At 58.3% G+C, this 2996-nt stretch overlaps 1 protein-coding gene across 1 annotated transcript; it reads left to right on the top strand.

The window, feature by feature from the left end:
* Window positions 1-1264: 1264 nt before the first annotated feature.
* Window positions 1265-2223, top strand: BGZ61DRAFT_146905 (uncharacterized protein). The gene is made up of 2 exons (XM_046237320.1): window positions 1265-1702; window positions 1756-2223. The coding sequence occupies exons 1-2, from the start codon at window positions 1419-1421 to the stop codon at window positions 2036-2038; spliced, it is 567 nt and encodes a 188-aa protein (XP_046096621.1). The 5' UTR covers window positions 1265-1418; the 3' UTR covers window positions 2039-2223.
* Window positions 2224-2996: the final 773 nt, after the last annotated feature.

Here is a 2996-nt window from a genome sequence, read left to right as displayed (position 1 = left end):
CTAACACTTTTCCAGATGGAGATTGATGCATGACAAGCCTTGATGGGGGGCTTTTCCGCAAGATGTTCCCGGAACCCTGGTCCATCCTAAATTCAGCTCACCTATTTCCTGATGCGTTCAGTTTTGTTGCTCCAACACCCCATCACTTCCCCTTTCCAGCAAAGGATGACCTTGTCTGCGTGAATTTTACTTTGAACCATCGTTATGGATATCTCCCCTGGACTTGCAAGTGCTTGTTTCTCATCTTATCTTGCGTGGATCATCGACCACGCCTACCACTGCCGCGCCCTGCACTGCATGGTCACATCTCCTTTGTGCCGCGCAGCCGCATTAGCCCCCCAACACTCAACATACGAATAAGTATCGGCCCTTCCAGGATTTCCAGATCTCATCTGTTATTTGTCATGTCGCTCTCCACAGCTGAACCCTAGCGCTGCTCTCTTGCTCCAGCCCATGGCAGCCCCACCAGCTGGGGGGACAAGAGTTCGGCTGTGAACCACACCATCACGGGGCGACCTCAGCTCCGTGAGGACAGCAGCTACAGGCTTGGCGCATGTGCGGATAGACGCACGTCACATATCTGCCCCGTCCCATGTCAGGGAACGGTCTAGACACTACAGGGCGCCACCCACACGCCTCACTCGCCATTGAGACATACAAGGCCAAGATGAAAACCGCCGTGGTATGGTGTCTCCCGGGAGGACGGATACGCCAGTGAGCCTCAAGCACCATGATCGCAAGCCACTATGCACTCGAGCCTCTCATCACACCCAGCTGCTTGGGTCGGCTCATCCGGGCAAAGATGGCGTATCCCTCTGGCTGACACGCCCGCCGGCTCTCCGGGCCACATGACGGCGCCCCCCGGGGCGTTGGAATATCCTGAACCACGCCCTCGGGTATAGAAATCGGATCCCCCATACAGCAAACATCCGTGGATCCGTGGTTCCAGGGTGCGGTATAGCGGGTGTGTGGAGGCCGTAGGCTATAAGCCATGCGCGGCTGACCGCGTTCAGCAAAGGACGGGTAGGCGGGAAGTAATCTCTGGATGGGCTGGGCTTGGGGCTTGGGGCTTGAGGAGGGCATCCCTGGTCGAGCTGCGTGTCGTGCCATGATGCGGAGAGACGAAATGTGAGCCTCATTCGGAAGTGCGTCGCATCCGGAATTTGCGATGCGATGCCTGGGACGGAGGGTGGCAGACGAATATAACCTCACGCGCCCGCAGGCGCGAGTCTCCCCAGATCCTCACATTCTCGAGACAAGCGGGTGCGTGGGTGTACGCCTCTAGATGTGCATCGATTCCCCCTCCCTCTCGGTCTCTTCATCATTTTTGCTGTCCCAGCCGTCGTTGTCTTTGTCTCTGTCGCCGTCCGTTCCTATCCCACCTATTTCCGCCTTTCCTCTCCTTCATCAACCTCGCCATGCTCGCTGAGATAGCTCTCCCTCCCCTCATCCCTCGACGGCCGTTTACTCCTGAACCCCAAGATCCTGACCCTCCACCTACGCCACCAGGAGGACCCCGCGTGCCTCCTCCGCAGCCAAACCCGCCGCCTTCTCCTCCTCACACATTCTCGCTGCATAGCTATCTCCGCGCCGTAGGCTGGCCGTTGAACGACGACCCTCCTCCGCCGCCACCTTACGTACCAAGCTTCGAGCTCCCCGGACCAGCAAGGGCTCTCTTCCTGCCACCAGGACCCTCCCCAAGGCCACGCCCCTGACTCCGCCACCCGGAGACTTTGGGTCCTTTGGAGGGGGCAGGATCTCAGAGGCTAAGGGACGGGGACGGGGGGTAGGGGTGGAAAAGGCAAACGACGCCTCGCAAAGCCGCAGCGTTGCTTGTCCATTTTCCATCTCCATTTCCATATCCCATAGCCAATCCCATAGCCATGACCATGTTTCCCGTGGGGCGATCACGCCAGGGTTCGACGATGGGAACCCCCCCGGGACGCCATCCCCCCCTCTTCAACCCCTCAGGCCCCCCTCCAAGACGAAGGGTGGGATAGGACCGCGGATCGAGCCCGTGATTGCGAGATCTGCGTGATTGGGGGGATGCTGATGGGACTGTGGGGGGGAAGGGGGACCCATCGACTGACCCATGGGGGCCGGCCCACGCCCTGCAACTGCAACCACGGGCCACGGGCCACGGGCTGCAGCTAGTTGAAAGGCTTGGCGCATGAACGTCGCTCCATCCCTGTAGCGCCAATTATCCGGCGTTTTATAAGCTAGGTTGGGCCTGGGTAACAGCGCAGCGACTGCTATATCAGTAGTATATCTTGGGAGGGAGTGAGGAGCATCGTGGGGCAGGCAGGCTGTCGGAGCTGGGGCTATATGCTGTTCTTTGCGTGTTTTGGTGCTGTTACTTGCTGCTGGTTGCGTGTTGGTTCTCCTTTGTCTCTTTGTATGTGCTTACTCTACGGGGCTGGGCTGGAATATGCCAATACCCACCTCATCTGAGAGTGATGGACCATGGCTTCATGCTTCAAGGGTCTGAGATGGGGGGCTTCTTGGCTTGTTCGTTGGCTGGTTGGTTGGTTGGGCTTTGGGACAGGAGAGGACTCGCATTTCAACCTCATTCCGAGGTGGATATGGGTATGAATGAATGAATCGATCTCGCTCGATGAACACGCGGGCAAAATCACAACCAGCAGCCAGCCGAAACGTGCCTCCCCGAGCAGTGTCTTGATATCCACGCCATGTCCATGCCATCTTCAAGTCTCTACCGTCTCACAGGAGCATCACCTAAGCATCTTCATCCAAAGCCGCTTCAAGCCATCTCCATCTCCATCTCCGAATGTCGCCCCACAACGCCAAACATATCCAGGGTGCACCGCAGCAATCCTACGCAACCCCATACCCACTCCTCGCCGGCCCCCCTCACCACCGCGTCGCCCTCTCACTCTCTCTCACGTTTCTTACGTCTTTCCCAGCTTCTGTTTCGGAGAGAGCTTCCCCACAAACCATGGATAGGCCCTAGGCCACCAGGTCCTTGTCCCTCCCAG

The sequence above is a fragment of the Ilyonectria robusta genome (genome assembly GCF_021365365.1).
Source record: "Ilyonectria robusta strain PMI_751 chromosome Unknown BGZ61scaffold_34, whole genome shotgun sequence".
Lineage (NCBI taxonomy): Eukaryota > Fungi > Ascomycota > Sordariomycetes > Hypocreales > Nectriaceae > Ilyonectria > Ilyonectria robusta.
The sequence above is the reverse complement of the archived record's forward strand: the minus strand, read 5'-3'. Positions and strand labels throughout refer to the sequence as shown.

Coding starts and splice junctions, on each gene's coding strand:
- BGZ61DRAFT_146905 (XM_046237320.1), top strand. CDS start 1,419: ATGCTCGCTGAGATAGCTCTCCCTCCCCTCATCCCTCGACGGCCGTTT. Junction 1,703..1,755: donor CCACCAGGACCCTCCCCAAG/GCCACGCCCCTG, acceptor TGGAGGGGGCAG/GATCTCAGAGGCTAAGGGAC.